General features: G+C 38.8%; 1 protein-coding gene across 1 annotated transcript in view; it reads left to right on the top strand.

Annotated features, from left to right (window-relative positions):
• POC1A (POC1 centriolar protein A) overlaps window positions 1-12,838 on the top strand; it is a 37,990-nt gene extending 25,152 nt beyond the window's left edge. Inside the window, exons 10-12 of the mRNA XM_063291907.1 lie at window positions 6,456-6,515; window positions 7,972-8,127; window positions 12,596-12,838. Of these exons, the coding sequence (XP_063147977.1) occupies window positions 6,456-6,515; window positions 7,972-8,127; window positions 12,596-12,694 (315 nt within the window). The 3' untranslated portion in view covers window positions 12,695-12,838. The remainder of the gene's footprint in view (window positions 1-6,455; window positions 6,516-7,971; window positions 8,128-12,595) is intronic.
• Window positions 12,839-19,516: the final 6,678 nt, after the last annotated feature.

Below are 19,516 nucleotides of genomic sequence, written 5' to 3'. Positions count from 1 at the left end.
TAAGTGCAGAAATGACTTAGTAAAGCTAGTAATCAATAAGTACCATTCAGTCCACACACTTTGGAATACATGATTTGTTTTTTTCTGGTTGTGTCATCTTTTTGGGGCACAGTTTATAAACTTTGGTAGGACACAGAGCAGATGAGTTAAGACTTTGTATCTATTGTACTTTTAATCAACACTGTGTTCTTGGCAGTAGTTTGCTTAATTTATTCAGTTAAGACAAAAATGTGTCTCAGAAAACATCACAGCAGTTTAATTAAACTGTTGAAGTGGTCTTCATCTTAAATACACCTTATCAATTTTACTTCATTTTAAGTGAAAGTTTTGGATTTAAGGAAATACAGTGGCAGTGTTTAGAACTCTGTTACCTTTCTTTTTCAGTCAAAAGAAATGCTAAGCTAAATGCTTTCATTTCAGGATATCTATTAGCTGAAATTTCCACATGGTTCTGATTTGACTGATTCCTGCTTCTTGAGCGTTGTTGTTTATTCGTTCAGTTGCTTCCGACTCTTTGTGACTTCATGGACCAGCCCACGCCAGAGCTTCCTGTCGGTTGTCAACACCCCCAGCTCCCCCAGGGACGGGTCCGTCACCTCTAGAATATCATCCATCCACTTGCCCTTGGTCGGCCCCTCTTCCTTTTGGCCTCCACTCTCCCCAGCATCCTGGGTGTCTGTCTTCTCATGTGGCCAAAGTATTTCAGTTTTGCCTTTAATATCATTCCCTCAAGTGAGCAGTCTGGCTTTATTTCCTGGAGTATGGACTGGTTTGATCTTCTTGCAGTCCAAGGCACTCCCAGAATTTTCCTCCAAAAACCACAGTTCCAAAGCATCTATCTTCCTTCGCTCAGCCTTCCTTATGGTCCAGGCTTCTTGAGTATGACTCCTGAAAATCTGCTCCATGGGTGGGTTTGAGGATGGTACGGGTTGCTGCTGTAGGAATGGATGAATCTGCATGCTATGTGCCATCCTCTAAAATGAAAGAAATAGCAGGGCCAAGACGTAGATGGGCAAAAGCTAAATGTGATTGAATTTAATGTAAGTTGAAATTTCATTAAATAAAGTACAATTAATAATTCCTTCCAATGTATTTAATAATTTTCCCACTCTGTCACATAAAAAATTATAATTAGAGGACAGTGTTTGGAGGGACTGTGGCAAGTCTCAAGACATTTGGGAGCCAGTAGCATCTAAGACGCTTCAGTTGTGTATTCCTGAATTAGAGGATTGTGGAACATTTATCTCACAAAATTATTTTCCAGTTATGTATTCCTATAATAGACCCATCCTTTACTTTTGAATCAAATGGTTTTATAGAAATCTCGTGCCTCCGCTTTACTTTGTCTAATATTCTGCATAGTATTTGCTTTATTTTAGCAAAATAGTGCTTCCACTGGATGTCAGTCTTACACTCTGTGCAGCTACAGCGAAAATATATTTTACTCAGCTAAAACAACCAGTAAAGGCAGAAAATAAAGATTTTTATTACAACCTAACTGGGCATAAGCTGTGAGCACTAATTTGACTTAAGTGAAATTCTAATGCTACTTTCGCTTGATTTTTCCCAACCAGGATATTTGGTACATTAGACAAGAGATATAATTTTAATTGTATACGATCTCCATAAATATTATATCCTTTCTGATTCTCTTAAGCCGGTCCTGGCCCTGGCACGTTTTTTGAACGCTAGAAATATAATTTGCTCTTAGGGAGGCTAGGATGTTCTTCCTTACGTTTCAAATTTGCCTTAAAAAGACATCTGTCCAGAGTTCAATAACAAAGATTCTTGTAGCTGTTTAAGAAAAAGCTAGATGACCAGCAAGTTTTTCAGTAATAGGTTAAGGAAATTGGTATAAGATACTGGAAAAAAAATTGAACTGTGAACTAGTAATCCTTTGTCAGATCTTGATACTACAGTGAATTGATTTAATGCCTATCAGATAGATTTTATAGACTTCTTGTAAAGATTATTGTTGTTGTTGTTTATTCGTTTAGTCGCTTCCGACTCTTCGTGACTTCATGGACCAGCCCACGCCAGAGCTTCCTGTCGGTCGTCAACACCCCCAGCTCCCTCAGGGACGAGTCCATCACCTCTAGAATATCATCCATCCACCTTGCCCTTGGTCGGCCCCTCTTCCTTTTGCCCTCCACTCTCCCGAGCATCAGCATCTTCTCCAGGGTGTCCTGTCTTCTCATTATGTGGCCAAAGTATTTCAGTTTGGCCTTTAATATCATTCCCTCAAGTGAGCAGTCTGGCTTTATTTCCTGGAGGATGGACTGGTTTGATCTTCTTGCAGTCCAAGGCACTCTCAGAATTTTCCTCCAACACCACAGTTCAAAAGTATCGATCTTCCTTCGCTCAGCCTTCCTTATGGTCCAGCTTTCACAGCCATATGTTACTACGGGGAACACCATTGCTTTAACTATGCGGGCCTTTGTTGTCAGTGTGATGTCTCTGCTCTTAACTATTTTATCGAGATTGGTCATTGCTCTTCTTCCAAGGATTAAGCGTCTTCTGATTTCCTGACTGCAGTCAGCATCTGCAGTAATCTTCGCACCTAGGAATACAAAGTCTTTCACTGCTTCTACATTTTCTCCCTCTATTTGCCAGTTATCAATCAAGCTGGTTGCCATAATCTTGGTTTTTTTGAGGTTTAGCTGCAAGGCAGCTTTTGCACTTTCTTCTTTCACCTTCATCATAAGGCTCCTCAGTTCCTCTTCGCTTTCAGCCATCAAAGTGGTATCATCTGCATATCTGAGATTGTTAATGTTTCTTCCAGAGATTTTAACTCCAGCCTTGGATTCCTCAAGGCCAGCTTGTCGCATGATGTGTTCTGCATACAAGTTGAATAGGTAGGGTGAGAGTATACAGCCCTGCCGTACTCCTTTCCCAATCGTAAACCAGTCTGTTGTTCCGTGATCTGTTCTTACTGTTGCTACTTGGTCGTTATACAGATTCTTCAGGAGGCAGACAAGATGACTTGGTATCCCCATACCACTAAGAACTTGCCACAATTTGTTATGGTCCACACAGTCAAAGGCTTTAGAATAGTCAATAAAACAGAAATAGATGTTTTTCTGAAACTCCCTGGCTTTTTCCATTATCCAGCGGATATTGGCAATTTGGTCTCTAGTTCCTCTGCCTTTTCTAAACCCAGCTTGTACATCTGGCAATTCTCGCTCCATGAACTGCTGAAGTCTACCTTGCAGGATCTTGAGCATTACCTTACTGGCATGTGAAATGAGTGCCACTGTTCGATAGTTTGAACATTCCTTAGTGTTTCCTTTTTTTGGTATGGGGATATAAGTTGATTTTTTCCAGTCTGATGGCCATTCTTGTGTTTTCCAAATTTGCTGGCATATAGCATGCATTACCTTGACAGCATCATCTTGCAAGATTTTGAACAGTTCAGCTGGGATGCCGTCGTCTCCTGTTGCCTTGTTATTAGCAATGCTTCTTAAGGCCCACTCAACCTCACTCTTCAGGATGTCTGGCTCTAGCTCACTGACCACACCGTCAAAGCTATCCCCGATATTGTTATCCTTCCTATACAGGTCTTCTGTATATTCTTGCCACCTTTTCTTGATCTCTTCTTCTTCTGTTAGGTCCTTGCCATCTTTGTTTTTGATCATACCCATTTTTGCTTGGAATTTACCTCCAATGTTTCTAATTTTCTGGAAGAGGTCTCTTGTCCTTCCTATTCTATTGTCTTCTTCCACTTCCGCGCATTGCTTGTTTAAAAATAATTCCTTATCTCTTCTGGCTAACCTCTGGAATTTTGCATTTAATTGGGCATATCTCCCCCTATCACTGTTGCCTTTTGCTTTCCTTCTTTCTTGGGCTACTTCTAGTGTCTCAGCAGACAGCCATTTTGCCTTCTTGGTTTTCTCTTTCTTTGGGATGTATTTTGTTGCCGCCTCCTGAACAATGCTGCCAACTTATGTCCAGAGTTCTTCCGGGACCCTATCTACTAAGTCCAGTCCCTTAAATCTATTCTTCACCTCCACTGCATATTCCTTAGGAATATTAGTGAGCTCATATCTAGCTGATCTGTGGGTCTTCCCTAATCTCTTTAGTCTGATCCTAAATTGTGCAAGAAGAAGTTCATGATCTGAACTACAGTCAGCTCCAGGCCTTGTTTTTACCGACTGTACAGATGTCCGCCACCTTTTGCTGCAAAGGATGTAATCAATCTGATTTCGGTGTTGTCCATCTGGTGAAGTCCATGTATAAAGCCGTCTCAGATTGTTGGAAGAGAGTGTTTGTTATGCAGAGTGAATTGTCTTGGCAAAATTCTATCAGCCTATGTCCTGCTTCATTTTGTTCTCCCAGGCCATACTTACCTGTAATTCGAGGTGTCATTTGACTGCCCACCTTAGCATTCCAGTCTCCTGTGATGAAAATAACATCTCTTTTAGGTGTGTTGTCCAGTAGATGCTGCAGATCCTCATAGAACTGCTCTACTTCAGCTTCTTCAGCATTTGTGGTTGGGGCGTATATTTGGATCACTGTGATGTTAGATGGCTTGCCCTGAATTCGAATTGAGATCATTCTGTCGTTTTTTGGGTTGTATCCAAGCACTGCTTTAGCCACTTTACTATTAATTATGAAGGCTACTCCATTTCTTCTGTGGTCCTCTTGTCCACAGTAGTAGATCTGGTGGTCATTTGATGTGAAGTGGCCCATTCCAGTCCATTTCAGTTCACTGACGCCCAGAATGTCTATCTTTAATCTTGACATCTCACCAATAACCACATCGAATTTGCCCTGGCTCATAGATCTTACACTCCAGGTTCCAATGGTGTGTTGATCCTTAGAACATCGGATTCGCCGTTCACCACCAGCACCGTCGGCCGCTAGCCGTCCTTTCGGCTTTGAGCTAGCTGCGTCATCACGTCTGGGGCTAGTTGAGATCATCCTCTGTTCCTCCCCAGTAGCATTTTGACCATCTTCCGACCTGGGGGTCTCACCTTCCGATGGTATACCGACATATCTCTGGTTGTACTGATCCATTTAGTTTTCACGGCAAGAATACTGGGGTGGGTTGCCATTACCTTCTCCAGGGATCGCATTTAGTCTGACCTCTCTGTCATGACCTTCCCGTCTTGGGTGGCCCTTCACGGTTTAGCTCATGGCATCATTGAGGTGCTCAAGCTCCAGCACCACGACAAGGTAACGATCCTTTGCTGAAGTGTAAAGATTATAGTAAAGAAAATATGTGAAATACTTTAATATTCAGAAACTTTGGATAAAATGCTTAGTAACTGTTTTTAAGGTTATTGTTGAATTTATGCTTCTGTGAAGAACATCTCCTTCAGTCCTCAATGCACTGATGTCTTTAAGATTATTTGTAGATAGATTGTTTTGTCTGGCTTGGCCAACTTAGTTAACTAGAATGTTCTGTGATGGACATATAATAGAATTTTCGAACAAAGGCTACTTTTTTCTCCTTCCTACCTCACAGTTGTTTCAATTCCAATATTTTAGTAGAGATTATAAACAATTAGGTAATGTGGATTCTTTGTTGCTGATAACTGAACTAACACTCACTTGTCTATCTTTCCATTTACTGTAAATATTCTTCTGTTCTTTAATTCCATCACCTATTAGTATTAAATAGTTCTGTTCCATTGTGCTGAATAAATTTTGCACTGGAACAATGAACTAAAATAAATGACATCTCTTCCCCAGTATAATTATATAGTTTCCCTTCCAAATAGTCCCTACTTAGATTTTTTGGTATTGACTGTGAAGCTCAGAAAGTGCATCTGGAGAATAATTTTATGGCCAAGCAGCCACTTCATTGTTAGGCAAGTGTGAACATTTCCTTGACTGAAGGTGTGAAGGCATCAACTTCTTTGACTGAAATAATCAAAGTATAAATTTGGAGAGGCTTTGGTTTGAAGAAAACCAGAGGAGACAATGGGAGTCCAGCATGGGTTACTGAAAACCCGGACTCTTGCATTAAAACAAACAAGTAATAGCTCATCGTGAAGGCTGCACTGGGAATAGAGAAAAAAGCCAGCCAGGAATTACATGGTTGCCCATCTCATCAAAGTGACTCTGGGAGACTAATAACAAAACCAGCAAGAAGACAAAATAAATAGCCTGCAGCCGGACAACCATCAACACAACCATTTTACGAGTTCTAACTGACACTTTGACCCCCATGCTTGGGAACACAGTGATGTCTTCAGGGCCTTGGAAAAGGCCAATAGGGTCAGAGCCAGTCTGACCTCGGTGGTGGTGGGGATGATGTTCCACAGGGCAGGCACAACAACAGAAAAGGCAGTCCCATCAGATGATATTCTTTAATTGATGGGACATTTGTTAAAGTAAGGGGTGATATAGGACTTGAGATTTGGGGATAGCAGATTGAATATCTGGATGCTTATGGTGAAATTGCAAGTAATGTAGAATAACACAGTTCCTTATCAAATATTTGATTGTAGAAACCAATGGACACTGCCAGCAGTGAGCAACAAAAATCTGGAATTAACAGAGAAGAAAAGGTAAGCCAAACTGAATGTTTTTTAGACTGACATAATGTTTCTATTCACAACAGAGGCAAGCCACAAACCCTTCACAAGAGCCCTTTATCATAGGGCTCACGTAACAAATTAGAGGAAGTCATAATTGGTACACTCTGAAAATAATTGCATGCATAAAGGACATCTGAATGCTTGAAGAGCTGAGTTTGTCTGCAGATTGGTGGGTATTAGAATTTCAGTAACTATAGTTATCAAGAATCTTAGATATTTGTTTATTGTTTGTTTATAACATAATTACAAACTTTTATAAAATACTGTAAAAATATTTACAGCACAATATTTTAACAAGAAAAGGAATTACTTTTATGAGATGAGAGCCACATATATTCTTTGGACTGCCAAAAGTGGTCAGGGCCAGGACAAAACTAAATTTAACTTAATACTGTTTATAATTGCTCTCTCTCTCTCTTTTTCATTAGTTCCCCTCTGGAGGTATGCACAAAATGAAAAATAAACCCACGTGGAATCTCCTCCATTTACTAAATCTCCTATCCGACCAAGGATGGAGATATATAGCTGTGTATCAGTAGAACATGGATGAAAGCTCACCCCAAAGCTGACAGATGTATTTATCATATTTGTATACAGGTTATCCTCAGTTAATGACCACTCATTCAGTGACCAAAGTTACGATGGCACTGAACGAGTGGTCCTTACGACCAGTCCTTGAAGTTCTGGCTGTCCCAGCACCCTCACAGTCATGTGATCATGATCCAGGCACTTGACAACTGTCATAATTGACGACAACAATTATGACGGTTGCAGCATCCCATGGTCACGTGATCATGATTTGCAGCCTTCCCTCCTGGCTTCCCACAAGCAAAGTCAATGGAGAAGCCATCAGGGAAGGTTGCAAACCACCCCAGTAAGCTGCTCCCACTCCTGCCACTTTCCCGTGCACCCTCCCACACTCTGCAGCACCAACCCCCACACCTGGCTGCCCTCGTGCTGGGCTGCAGCAGCCACTTGAGCACCCTCTGGAGCACCCACACTGCACTTGTGCCACAGCAGTCATTTACTTGCCTGCCGGCCTGCTTGCAAGCCACCTGGGACTAGCAGCTTCCTGCTGGCTTCCCTATTGACTTTGCTCCAGGTTTCTTTTTTGCTGTTTCAATTCCTGGAGGTCCCAGACATGGTTGAAAGTAGCAGCTGCCACCATCTTCCTCCAGCAACAAGAAGTGGCAATTTAGCTGCTTCTTGAAAGAGAGGATCTTTAGTCAAAAACAGCTTCCTCATTTAGATCACCATTCCCCAACCATGGGGATTGAAGGCTATGTTGGCACAACTCTGGTTTTTCTCTTAATATCTGTCCTGTGCTTCTCTGTGTGCATGTGTTTGTGCCAACTTTAAATGCATATTTCATGAGAGTAACATGTCTCTTGTTTCATTATCTTCACTGTGTCTCTTCATCCTCCAGCACCTGGAGATGGATTTTGGAGACTTTCCAGTTAAACAAAAAACTCAGGAAGCTGGAAGTGCAGAATCAATCCAAAGGCAGCAAGAACAGATGGATGAGGTTGGGCTTACCAGCACTCTCCAGCACATTGTGGGACAGTTGGACGTTCTCACTCAGGTAGAAAAGGCTTTGAGGCATTTCGATGAACTTTTATAGTATTATAAATAGTTTTATAACAATGGAATCATGCTGATAAAGAAGAATTGGTGTTGAGAATATGATGAAGAAACTTCTGGGTAGCTCCATCTTAAGGTGAAGTCTTAAAGAGAAAAAGTTTTTATACTTGCCTTGCTCTTAGTAATGGAAGGCAAAGCAGAATTTTCTGATTCACAGCATATTTTAGTTCTTTGCCTGTAAGTTGCTAATGTTGAAGAATTAGCTTGTGCACATAATACATGGCTAGCAACTTCCTGCCATATATGCTCATGGCAAAATGCTTGACATTTTAACTTTCATTTGTATTTCATCTTTTCTTAAGGAGGCATATATGTCATTCTTTTCTCCAATTTTTCCCACAACAGATGAGGTAGGCTTGGCTTAGAGATAGTGACTGGTCCAAAGCTGCTCTGTGTCCATGGGTTGGATTTGGGCCTGATTCTCCCCTTTCTTATGCAAAAACCTTAACCAACATGCCACAGTGGCTCCCAAATGACAGCCTTTAGTATTTTCCCTATATGGACACTATAAGGGCGGTGGATTTGTATGTAATGTGACCCCATTTGAAAGTTGTGAGGTGACTTTCCTTTGAAGTTGCACTGTATGATCGGAAAAGTTTTTGCACACGTTTAAAGGAGGAGATGAGCAGGCTTCCCATTTCTTTGCCATTTTCTTTATTGGCACAGAGCTAATTCATACATATATGCATACACATATGAAAGTGTTCACATGTACACATTTAAAAGGCAAGTGGAATATCTATTACTGGTTTTAGTGGATATTGGCAGCCTTAGGTTGAAAAGGTGGAGCAGCTCAGCATTGTACATGATTTTTGTATTTCTCGTTCTTTTTTTCCATCTACTTTTCTCTTGGGGGAATATCTTAAATTTAGGCTCACCTTCTTTTCAGATAAATTCAGTGCTATGTGCTGCCTCAGTCGTAGGCAATCTCTAAGACACCTCTTTTGCTAGGGTCCTACCAGTCTTCTCCAGTATAATGAATGGCTTATTTAAAGAACTTCCCCTACAGTAAATGTAATTTATTGTTATTTAATGTAATTCATGAGCCAAAATGAATAAGGTCAGGAGTAAATAGACTGCTTGGCTAGGCAGAGGCCATACTTTCGTGTGTTTTCTAGCCTCAAGGATCTCACTGAGTAGAGGGATGATATAAAGTATATCGAGCCACAACATGTCAGTGGCCAGAGCCAAGATTATATGTTGTTGTTGTTTTTAAATGTAGGTTTGTGGGTTGTCAGATATTTAAAGTTTTTTAAAGGTTTAAACAAACTTTTTATTAAACTTCCTGCCTAGATAAGTGGGAAAACCTGCAATTTTGAAGGTGTGGTGAAAGAGAATTCTGGGACTCCCCCCCCATCCACAAATGAAACCCAGTTCTTTAGGGTGCTTAAAGAATAAGTCTTTAGCAAAGTAGCATTTAGAACAATAACTAATTTTTAGAAGTTGCTAAAACATTGAACATATTAGGTTCTGAGACGTGTCCTTATTTAATCCCACTACAACTACTTTAGTGTGATATTAAGGAAGCAGGGGAGTTCTTTGGGACATATATACATACATTTTTATTCTGTTGCAAGCTGTCTTGAATGCCTCATACAGAGGCAGAAGGATGGGATGTAAATGTTTTTAATTTAATTTAGATTTGCTGAAGCATTCTGGATTGTCTCATTAGGATGGGTGGTACTGCACCCCCCCAAAGGTAACATTGCTAAGATAGAAAGCTGTATACGTTGAAGGACAGTGGAATCTCTTTTTATTCTGTGAAGTAACTTCAATCTGCCAAATGATAATTAGTAGAAATAATGAGGCTGGAATGGTATGATACCTTCCACAATAGGATTTCAGCTAAAGGGGAAAGAACTATTGCAAAAAGACGGTGGCTCCCAATCTCAAGAATGAGGTCAGGCCTAGGTCTTAAAAATCTCAGTGAAGCACTGAGGCTGCATTCATGATTCTTAAGCTTAGAAACGTCAGCCTGAAGATGAGTTTAGAGAAAGTTTCATAGAAGAATTTTGCTTTGGAAATTCAGTAAGACTGGCATGGGGCATATGGCCATGGCTATTTGGGGATGGCTTGGAACAAGATGCTGTAGTGTAAAAGGAGGAAAATGGGTCTGTATTGGGAACTCACAGGAGTTAGTACATTAAGACCAGGAGTTACAATATGGAAATCCTAGATCAACCTTTACCTCAGCCATGGCAGTGACATTAGGGATGATGATCTGCTTGCTCTGGGTGTGATTGGGTGTGGTGCAGGAGGCTTTTGGTTATTACTGAACATATGTAATGCCACGCTTGGAAAAAAAGTTGTAAAAATAGTAAGTGTAACGGAGAAATTTATTTATTTATTTATTAAGCGAATTTAAATTTTTATCTTTTTATATAGTCCTTTTATTTCTGTATGCAAAAGTACATTACTTTGTGTTTATTATCTGTAATATTTAAAAAATACAGCCTACAGGAATCCATGCTTAGTAGCTATAAAAATGTGTTTTGAATTGAAAACATTGTTTCATTACTGCACCATGGCCTTAATCTTCAAGGTATTTTGGGTTGGGTAAGGGTTTTTGGGATGCTGCTCCTCCATGGTGACAGATTCCAGAAGAATAGCAGAAGAAGTTTCAAGCAAGAACTGTATTGTACCATAAGCACTTCTTTGGCTAGTACCATAGAACGAACAGCAGAGGGATCTAAACATATACCACACTACACTGAAGGAGCATCTGCTTATGTTCCCTCTGCTTTCTAACCTATCTGAAGTATATAGTCACAATCACTTTAAATATGTGGTTTTTTTCAGTCATAAGGCTTAAAGGAGATTAAGGAAACTAAGGAAACCATTGCCACCAGATTGCTTGATTCCTAATAATAAAAGTTTAGAAATCTTGCTGTATGGTATTTTCCTAAGCCATACATGGGCCATTTTCCCACTAGGGATTTACAGCATCTTTATAGCATCAGTCAGTCAACACTGAAGTGATAGGAAGCCTATTCCCATTTTTATTTTGGCCCTGTGACAGTTAGATAGTCTAGCAGATGCTTTAAGTTGCTAGAGTGTAATAATTTGGTATCTATTGAGAAGTGATAGTTTTTAGCTTTCCTGTATATGGTACCTGGCTTTAATATGTGCTAGACCCTTGCAAAGTGAGCCAGTTTGGGGTAGTGGTTAAGGCATCCGGCTAGAAACTGGGAGTTCTAGTCCTGCCTTAGGCACAAAGCCAGCTGGGTGGCCTTGGGCCAGTCACTCCCTCTCAGCCCTAGGAAGCAGCCTTCTGAAATCTTCTTAAATCTTGCCAGGAAGACCGCAGGGACAAGTCCACAGGGAGTCACCAGGAGTGAAAAACTGACTGGAAGGTACCCCCTCCCCAAAAAGATGCTTGCAAAAGCTAGTCCCTATCATCTTCTCATCATTCTCCAGGTTCAGAAAAACAGAATCTTGGCTATGCCTTTAAAATGGAATTGAGTTGTTTCTGGTTCCCTTTTTTCTCTGAGAGCAAACAAAAACTTCTCTCATGTCAGACACTGTATTGCTGACATGCAAATTACTGCTACCACCTTGGTGACCTTGAATGTGTGTCACTACTTTCTTCAATGTAAGTCAGTTGCTATCATTCATACCTGTGGGGATGAATAAAGTATAGCTCAGAATAATATTTCCATCAGTCCCCATTCTTCTCCTGCTTTAAGGAAGTTCCTGAATTGCAAGGGAAGTCCACTAAGTTTCTGGAAGGGTCTTCCCCAATGTTTGGCAGAGCATCACCTCTCTTTTTTCATCAGAGATGCCTTTTAGATTGGGATTGGCTTTAATGATTTGGATACTGGAGACAATATTTATGCTGGAGAGGTGAAAGAAATATATAAAAGAGCAAGTTTGTTCTTCCTGAGGCAGTTGGATGAATTAATAGGAGAAGCAGAGTTGGAAAAACGATGACAATTCTCTATCCTTTCTGCTTGATGGGCCTTAATGTGGAATTTAGACTGTATTTTCTTTTCGTGTTAGCTTTTCCCAAAGGATAAGATTAGTAGTAATGAATTATTTCATTAATTTTATACTTTTCTACTTTGGATATTAATTTACCATTATTTAAATGGAACAGCCAGCAAATCAGATATGCAGTATGGTGAAACATGTTTTTTTCTCTAATGCTGTGTTTTTGCCAATGCTTAAATATGATTTTTGCCAGATATTTGTGTGAGTTTATTGCTTTTATTATTTTATTCTGTTGCATTCCTTTCTTAGAAAAACAGCACATATATCCTTAAATAAGATGTACAGCATAGTCTAAAGTTATACTTATTTACCCAGCTGTAAGTCTCACTGAATTCAATTTTGTTCTAAGTAGTTACATAGCTTGTTGTCTTATGCTAATCCTATAGTACTTTTCTATCATTACCTTTCTCATTTTGCAGACCGTTTCCATTCTAGAACAAAGATTAACTTTAACAGAAGACAAGCTGAAGGAGTGTCTTGAGAATCAACAAAAAATTGCTCAAAGTAAATCTAACTGATTCTCCCCCGAGCTGATGAAGGCATTTTGTGTGTGAATGTTTTTAAAGTGAAACATACCTTATTTTATTAGAATAAATTGTATAGCTAATGATGCTTGAAATAAATTTTGGTTAAGATTAAACTTTCCTTTCTTATTAAAAATGGCCAGTTGTGTTGCTTGGCTTTACTGTCCTGATGTCCAGAGGAGGAAATACTGTCGTGTATATTTAACAATAACATTTCAAATCTAACAAAAATGAAATTAAATAAATATGAATACATTCAAGCATATGGCACATTGTGGGAGTTTTTCATTAGAAAATAGAAGAGGTCTCTTACAAATGTGCTGCAAACACTCCAAATTAAAAACAAAAGCAAAAACATGACTGGTGCTTTGGGGAGATTCTGTTTGGAATCTCAAGTGCCAGAAGAACGTCTGAAATTTTATTTATACAGAGGGGTCCATGGTTTATACTGCCCCTCTCTGTCTTGCTTTTTTTCCCAAGAGCTCAAGGTGTTTTATTTGGGGGAGTATCCCATCCCCCACTTCCTTTTATTCCAAATATAAAAATTTGTGTGGTAGGTTAGGCTGAGAGATGAGACCATCAGCTTAAGGTCACCCACTGAGCTTCCATGGCTGAGGGTGGACTTGAGCTTGGATCCTCCTCATCCTGTCCAGCATCCAAATGACTACACCATGCTGATTCACATACTTTTGAATAGGTTGGGACTGAAAAGAGTAAGCTTGTCTGTAAAATAAAGTACATTATATGTTGTATTTTAGTTTAATGTTAATATGAACATTATTTGTCTAGTTATCAAATATCAATACCTTTAGTATATTTTTTCCATTTGTCAGTTTTAGATTTGTATGCCTGTTCTTGGTCATAGACTTGTTTGCCGTAGCTGCTTGTTTGCCATACTTCTATTACTGATACAGTACCTGTAATTACTTTTCCTTAGAACATTTATTAGTGTGATGTCTGCTACAATTTTCTTTTTTCTTTCTTTCATATAGGAGTGTTGTTGTATAGTTTGTTTCCTTGCTTTTAAGCTGTAGGTCAAGAAGTCCAGTGGCATAATTTTCTGTTCTTGGAAAGTTACCTGTCCTGGAAGCAGCAGTGACATTAGTGTAGGAAGAAGTCACAACATGGTTTTCCCTTGTGTAGAACGAAGTATCTGATGTTAACCAGGCAGGAGGGAAAGGGTCTATGATGGAGTATAGCTGTAATAGTAAGTTGTGTTAGTTTTGCCCTCACTTAGCCATTGACATTTTTCTGTCTTTCTGATACCTTCCACATGCCAGTTCAAAGGAATAATATAAATAATAGTCATTCCACATTCCATCAGATTGTCCTGGAATATAAACCCAAATTTGTTTTGCTAACATACATTTTATACTTAATAGAATATACAAAATTTCATCTCCCTCCTCTCACCCCCACTCCCATGCCCTGGTAGTGTCATGAGTGAGGATGGCGAGCAGGGGGCTCCCATCCAGGCTGTAAAGCGCATGCGTAGCACTGAGGAATTAGGTGGCCATTCAAAGAGACACAGATCGGGCCCGCCTTAACCTTTGGGGTTTATAGGTCTGGGTTTTTCTCACGCTTCTTCAGTTTGTTAGGATTCTCTGTTATGTAGCAGTAATAAAACACTAGAGACCTATTCCTTGTCTCAGCGTGGTTCCTGGCTGTTAGGACAGGTAGTCTGTATTTGTTTTGGTATTCTTACAATAATTTTATTAAGAATTATAATTACAATAGTAAAAATTAATACAAACTGAAAAAAATTTTCTTTTTAGAAAAATTAGAAGGTGCAAAAAAAAAAAAGAGAAAGAAATAGGAATAGAAATGGAAATGGAAATAGAAAAGAATGAAAAAAATAATATAGTAAAGAAAAAGAAAAATATGTAAAGAAGTAACTTCCTATCTTCATCAGAACAAGTATAAACAATTTTAGTAACTTATCACTTTCTCTTAAAATACAACAAATAATCTCTTCTTCCTATATCCATTTCTTATCTATAAACAAATCCATAAAACCTCATCATTGCAGTCCTTGTTATAGTCATTGTTAACAGAGAACAACATACCTGTTTTAGCCTTGATCAAATCAACTTTATATTCCTTCCTTTTACTTCTAACAATCTTGATCTTTAGCCCCTTCAAATAATGTCCTAGAATTTGATTTCTTTTCATTTTTTTCTTTGTCCCTTCTCACAAAATTCTTCGAAACTTTAATGAGCCTCTTTTGTAAATCCAATATAGGAAAATTATCCAGGTCACTCTCTTGGTTTGTTATTTGTATATCCCTTTTAATTATTAAGGCATCAGCCGGTTTCTTTTGTATGTCCAGTGTAACATCTTTTTCCATGTCGTTGTAGCCTGTCATTTTTAAATCTACTTTCAGTTCAGTCCCAATCTTGTCAGGTAAAATTTGTTCCTCTTCCATAACATCTTTTAGGCACAGTCCATCTGTAGAGGCAGACAGTCTTAAAATTAACTTCTGGGTCCATTGTTCAAAAATATCCTTCAGTATGTCCAATGTTAAAATATTTTGCTTCATTCTGTATTTGTAAGTGGAGTTTGAGTGTTCTCCTTTAATCATAATCTTTAGTTCCTTCTAGTTCCCTCTAGTGTCCAATTTTTAAAGTCTTTTAAAATCTTACGTTTTTGAAAAATTCAAAACAAAAGCATTTTCCCATGGGAAGGATTCTTTATAATTAATTCAAAATCTTAAATTTATCTGGATCTTTAGTCTGTTTGTAAGTTTCTAAAATCAAAGTTTTAATCACCCTTTTGCTGTTTATTCCAACAATTTTTTTTTTAGTTTTTAAACTTGTAGTTAAAATTTATTTTGCTAAGGATTGGAGGAAACTCACCTTGTGCTGTAAAACTCGTGAATCCAAAGGTTCCTAATAGCTGAAAAGCCATTAACAAGCAATTTCTGAAAGTGATTAGAAAAGGAAGTACCCAGTGTCCTTTAAAAGACGCCAACCGCAGTTTGAGTAAGATGGTTATTTCCTTGTCTCCCAGAGCTCTAAACCTTCTGGAGACCTCTGTCCTGCAGTGTCCTTGCAAGGAGCAACTGTATGGAGCACTTGTGAGAGATCTTAAGTCCTCTCCTTGTCCAGAGAGGAATTATCAAAGAGCCATTCTACTCGCTGGCTCTTCATTCCTCTGCAGTTGGCTCCACTTTTAGTGGAGCTGTCTTCAGTTCGCCATTTCTTCCCTGGAAGTTCTGTAGTAGTCTGTATTTGTCTGTGATTTACTGAAATTTTTGAAGGTTGTTTATTCCATTTTAGAGACTTTTTAAAAAGTAACTATTTGTCAATTCCATAAATTCTTCATCACCTTCCATTAGATTATGCCCCAAATATCTCTAAAAGACTATAATTTCACATCTTGAAATTAAGGGAAATTTGTTTCTTGCCCTATTTTTGTATGTTTTTCTCCAAAAACATACACTGTTTTGTATGTTTCTTCCCCTGGATTCTTTACATCATACTGGAAATGGTCAAAGAGGAAAACAGCAGGGAATATATAAGCACATGTGGGACAGCTCATCAAATCTCCTTCACAAATGAGCCTTGTCCTTTTCTGTACATTTATAGAGAGACTTGAAAAAGAGCACATGTAGCTTGCATATTTACTTTTATTCAGGAGGAAGCCTTACTAAATGAAACGGGGGGGATTAATTGCGGGTAAGTACACATAAAATGGTCCTTTTAAACTAGATATATCAATGTTTGAGGCCCATCTGCCTTTGGGTGTACTCCCATGTGGTTCTGAAGGTTCTGAGTATCCATACAGACTTTCATTTAAGGGCCTCATCCAAATCATCTGTTTCCGTACCTTAGATGTCCCAAAAGGCTGGACAGTATTTCAAACTCACATTGAGAATAAGTCACTGGCGCTGAAAAGTCTAAGCAATTTACACTACTGTGGGAAGCCCAGCTGCTACAGCTGTAGCCTAAGGAGTTGAAGTGCTCACCAAAGCATTGCTAGCTGAAATCCAGTTTATTGAGGTGTGCTTTGATCTCTTAGTTGCCCATTAAGTGACAAAGTTGTAGATGAAGTAGCAATAAACTTTCTGATAAAGGTGCAGATGAAGCTGATGGTCTGCTGTCATTACACGGACAGTCTCTTGATGATGCTTATTTACTTAAGTTTCCCTTTAAGATGAGTCAGCCATTCTATCTGGCCAATATAACTCTTAATGCATTATGGTCATAATTCTAATTAGTACTCTCAGAGTTAATTTACATATCTTGCCAAACTGTGGTTTGTTGAATTATGGTTTGTTGAATAAGCCAGAGATAGCTAGGTTCATCCAACACAGTAAGCTAGAATCAAACTTTATTTTGACTTAGTGTGATGTGTGAATTCAAGTATGTCAGTAGATTCAAATAATATTCCTAATCAGGGAGGATCATAAATATACTTATTCCTTGCATGTATCTTCATGAAACAGCTATATTCCTCATCTTGCAAACTGCCCTTTATGGAAACAACTAAATAGTTAATTGTGCGTTGCAAATTCTGGGATAAGCACTTCATCAGTATATGCAGCTTAGGAAATGACTTGTGACTGGTTCTGGAGCAGATGACAAAGAGTTAAGGGACTCTCTTGGCAACTCGGAGGCCAATGCTAAGCCAAGTTCTTAAAACAGCAGTTTAATTTGTTGCCATTAGCTTTGCCAAATGTATGACCTCACTAAAGTTTTTAGTAACAGCTCTTTTCACTTAGATTACTCCCTAGGGCCTGAAGCAAAGGAATATTTTTGGCTCTTGTGGGCATGGAACACGTTAAAACATACTCAAATACTGTGAAAAAAGCAGTGTTTAATGCCCACTTTCCTTCCTGTCTAGGAGTTTAAATTGAAGCAATGTTATAGTTAATTTGTAATTATATAGCGCTGCATATTTATTTCAGTATGAGGGATGGAAAAAAGCTGCATGTCAGCGATCCAGCATGAGAGATAGTTTCTCTATTCCCATTCTCACAATGACAATGTAATCTGGTGGAAAAATGAAGCCTCTTTTTGTATTGATTCTAGTGTTTTTCTTCTCTCTTCACTTTAGCTCTTACTTTTTCTTTAGCATCAATAGGTATTTTAAATTTGTAGTTATACTTGATACATTACTTGATCTCACAACTGGTGATGGAGAAAAGGCCATTTTGAAGCTCTGGCTTATCACAGAAAGATACTTTGATGTTCAAAGGCTAGGCCATCCTTCCCCAACTTGATGCGCAGTTGAAATTCTGGGAGTTGTTATTCCAACACTATTTGGAGGGCATCAAATTGTGAAAAGTGGGGTAGGCAATACAATCATCACAGTTGTAATCACCATAATTTAACTCTTGGTTACAGAACATTGCCTTACAATTAAAGCAGAAAGCACCAAGAGACATGTTTGCATTCTTTTTCTATATCCACATAGTCACTGTGAGCAAAACTATTTTTAATTTTTACATGCCTTGGTTGCTCATTCTGATAGGGATAACCAGTAATTTTGTACATATGTAATATGCATGAACTGGGCTCAATATATCTTTCCAAGAATGGATAAGAATAGCTGTTTAAATACTAGAGTTCTTGTTAATTTCAGTTTCTCATTTTCTGAGCCAGCCCTAAATTTTGGGTTTAACATAGCCTTTTAAGCTATAAAAATTCATTCCTACCATTGTTACTTTAACACTGATAAAATTCTTATGCAAGTAAGCATTCAGGGTGAACCCTGAATCATATATAAATGTCTCAGTAGATGTCTTAGGGTTTTTCTAGCAGGAGCACATTAACTTGTGACCCAGGCAACTATACCTCTAGTGTGGAAACCTTTCTGAATGTGAACACTCAATATGGGAATAGACTCATAGCAAGTGTGCTTGCCCAGAATACTTATGAAGACAAACGTTACCAAAGATGGATGTAGGAGTAGCTTTCAGTTTGAGCAGATCCTAGACAGTGGTAAACAACACTGGAAGTATTTTTATAGCCATTTTACTCTGTTATGGTGTTCTGCAGTGATAGTATGTCAGGGAAATTTAAAACCGGCACAATCTGCCTAGTGCTGCTTAAACAGGAAGGAAAGAAGGATGGATTCTGATGGCTACTAGTGGGCTCCTTTGGGTTGTTCACTCTCAACAGAGACCTCCCTAACTCCTGCATTTGTTATTCTATACATTTAAGTTAGAAGGGTTAAATTGCTCCATCAGGCTGTTTCAATCTGTAGTTTTTAACCTTGGGGAAGAATGTTCCTCCCCTAGCATCTGCTTAAAATCTTCCCTCTTGGCCTTTCCATCAGAGAAAATAAATCTGCATCACTTCAAGTGATTGGGTCCACACACAACTGCATGTGCAGTTGATTAGTTTCCATGGCTGACAATAAACTTGGAATGCTGGCTTCATTCTCACAAAGGGTAGATTTAAGTCCTGTTTTCATAATTGTGCCACTCTGGCCTTGCAACATTTCTTCTTTAGTCTCTCCAGTATGGCAAAGAGCCATCTTAATCATTTCCCCACATAAATGGCTCATACGTGTAGTTTGACTACTGAAAGAGTTAATGGAGTAACTGCAGTACGGGTTGCTTGAATGAAGTTCAGCATTGCTTCACTTCTCTTTTGCACTCCCTCGGTGAGTATTTTCTTAACAGCTGTCTGGGATCTGTTCCATTCAGACTTCCCCTAGTGTGGGCTTATGAAAACATGCAGTCTGGTACTCTCAGTAAAGTTTCCATTGTCACACCCTTTACGGGAAAGAAAAGGGGAAAAAAACCCAGTGGTCCCATTTAACATATAGAGTATCTTCTGCTTATCCTAGTTTAAGGATGAATGAAGG

This window comes from Candoia aspera, chromosome 2, assembly GCF_035149785.1.
Source record: "Candoia aspera isolate rCanAsp1 chromosome 2, rCanAsp1.hap2, whole genome shotgun sequence".
NCBI classification, from domain to species: domain Eukaryota; kingdom Metazoa; phylum Chordata; class Lepidosauria; order Squamata; family Boidae; genus Candoia; species Candoia aspera.
The sequence above is the reverse complement of the archived record's forward strand: the minus strand, read 5'-3'. Positions and strand labels throughout refer to the sequence as shown.